The following is a 1,850-nucleotide window of genomic DNA, read 5'->3' as shown; positions in this document are numbered from 1 at the left end:
CCACATCGATCACATCTCAGTTGGATATTTATTTTATTCCATTCAAAAGTATTTTAAATGAAGAAATACCGACAGCATAACATTATTATAGGCGAAGCCCTCGCGGGCGACGAGTATCGCGCCGTACACCATCACGCTGCAAAAGATCATGAAGGGCACGTAGAGGTCGAGGCCGAGCACGAGGCCGCGCCACCACATGCCCGGCGCCACCGCCGCCTGCGCCCGCCCCAGCGCCTCGCTGAACCGCTGCAGGAACACGCGCTCCACGCCTGCAACACCACCACGTCCCATGTCCCACGTCCACATCCCACTTCTCACGTCCCACACCCACGTCCCACCACTCCCCCCACCTAGGCTCTGCACGGTGCGGATGCTGACGATGGCCTCCGTGGCGACGGCGGTGGCGTCCTCCATGGCGGCGCGCTCCAGCCGCTGCGCGCTCTGCGACACCAGACGCTCCAGGAAGATGCTCGCGAACATCTGCAACGAACACCTCGCCGCTACATTCCTGCACTGTGTGTGTGGGTGTGTGTGATTCCTCGTCCGTGTGAAAGTCAGGTGAGGTGAGGTGATGTCGAGCGCGACCCTGCAGAAAGCGCAGCGGGAGGACTTCCTCCACCACAACATGGACCATCGATACACACATATATATATTATCTATTGCTATAACTCTGTACTTAACGCTCAATACTTTAATTAATGTGTTTTGGACTAGATAAAATATTACCGTGTGACACTTTCGGGGACACAGACAAGAAGCGCGAGGCGCACTCACCAGCGGCAAGATGGCGAGGCCGACGAGCGTCAGCTTCCAGCCGTAGCAGAAGGCCATCACGACGCCGATGAGCATGGAGCTGACGCCTTGCAGCACCAGCCCCAGCCGCAGACCGGTCGCCGCCTGCACCTCGGCCGCGTCCCCGCTCAGCCGCGCGCACACCGCGCCCACGCGGTTGCTCGCCTTGTCGAAGAATCCCACCTCCTTTAATCGTCGCTTTTATCAATTTTTATGTCCGACACAATATTATCCTTAAGTTCCCTGCGGAGTTACGTGACGGCGAGCGACCTGGCGCAGTATCGCAGAGAAGTACTGGTGTCGCAGCCTGTTGGTGAGGCGGAGGCCGGAGTGCGTGAAGGTGGCGTTCTGCAGGAACATGGCGAGCGCCGCCACCGCGCCCACGAGCACGCACATGCCCGCGAACAAGTCCGCGCGTTGCAGCACCTCGGCGCGCTCCCGCAACACGAATATCTGACGACCGACAGAACGTAACTCGTCTGCGGCGACCGGCATCCATCGCACCATCCATTCCGTATGGAGCTGCACCCACCCCGGCGGCCTCGCCCACCAGCCACGCCATGACGGGGAAGCAGGCGCCCTGTACCACGGCCGCCGCCGCGCCCACCACCAGCGCCGCCCACTCCGGCGCGTTCAGCCGCAGCAGCTGCCACTCGCTGAGCGGCCGCACCTCCTGCCCGCACACACACAACTGTCACCATCCCGTCCGGCGCTTCACACATCACTAATTAAAGGATATCATTTCGTTTTTCTACTAGAGATAAGATTTAAAACGAGCTAAATAATATAAATACATAGCACTAACTTCGTCCTCGTCGTAGATGTCTGCGAGTGTGGCGAGCGCGGCCGAGCCCGCCGAGCACGCGGAGCTGCGCGCGCTCGCCCGCTCCTCCGCCTCACCTGAACAACAACGTGCTCCTCTCTCTCTCCTGACACAATGCAAAGTGCGACACACACACACTTCGCACTTTGTAAATAATCCCTCCCTGCACCGCACCAGCTGACGTGGCCACTTTTTTTTTGCCACATCCTCAATTTATTTAATTTAACTTGTTTT

General features: G+C 58.6%; 1 protein-coding gene across 2 annotated transcripts; it reads right to left on the bottom strand.

The window, feature by feature from the left end:
* Nucleotides 1-9: 9 nt before the first annotated feature.
* On the bottom strand, nt 10-1,844 carry LOC106123030 (multidrug resistance protein homolog 49-like). Of its 2 annotated transcripts, XM_013319168.1 has the most exons (6): nt 1,599-1,844; nt 1,326-1,466; nt 1,064-1,246; nt 776-979; nt 351-480; nt 10-269 (listed from the first exon to the last, which is right to left on the bottom strand). In XM_013319168.1, exons 2-6 carry the CDS (start codon nt 1,353-1,355, stop codon nt 43-45), a joined length of 774 nt encoding a protein of 257 aa, XP_013174622.1. In that variant the 5' UTR covers nt 1,356-1,466; nt 1,599-1,844; the 3' UTR covers nt 10-42. The 2 variants fall into 2 exon arrangements, with proteins under 2 accessions (XP_013174622.1, XP_013174621.1); XM_013319167.1 differs by lacking the exons at nt 1,326-1,466; nt 1,599-1,844 and having other exon boundaries at nt 1,064-1,316.
* Between the last annotated feature and the right edge of the window lie 6 nt (nt 1,845-1,850).

The sequence above is a fragment of the Papilio xuthus genome, unplaced genomic scaffold, assembly GCF_000836235.2.
Source record: "Papilio xuthus unplaced genomic scaffold, Pxut_1.1 DF826473.1, whole genome shotgun sequence".
Taxonomy (NCBI): Eukaryota; Metazoa; Arthropoda; class Insecta; order Lepidoptera; family Papilionidae; genus Papilio; species Papilio xuthus.
Note: the sequence above shows the minus strand (reverse complement) of the source record. Positions and strands in the feature narration are given on the sequence as shown.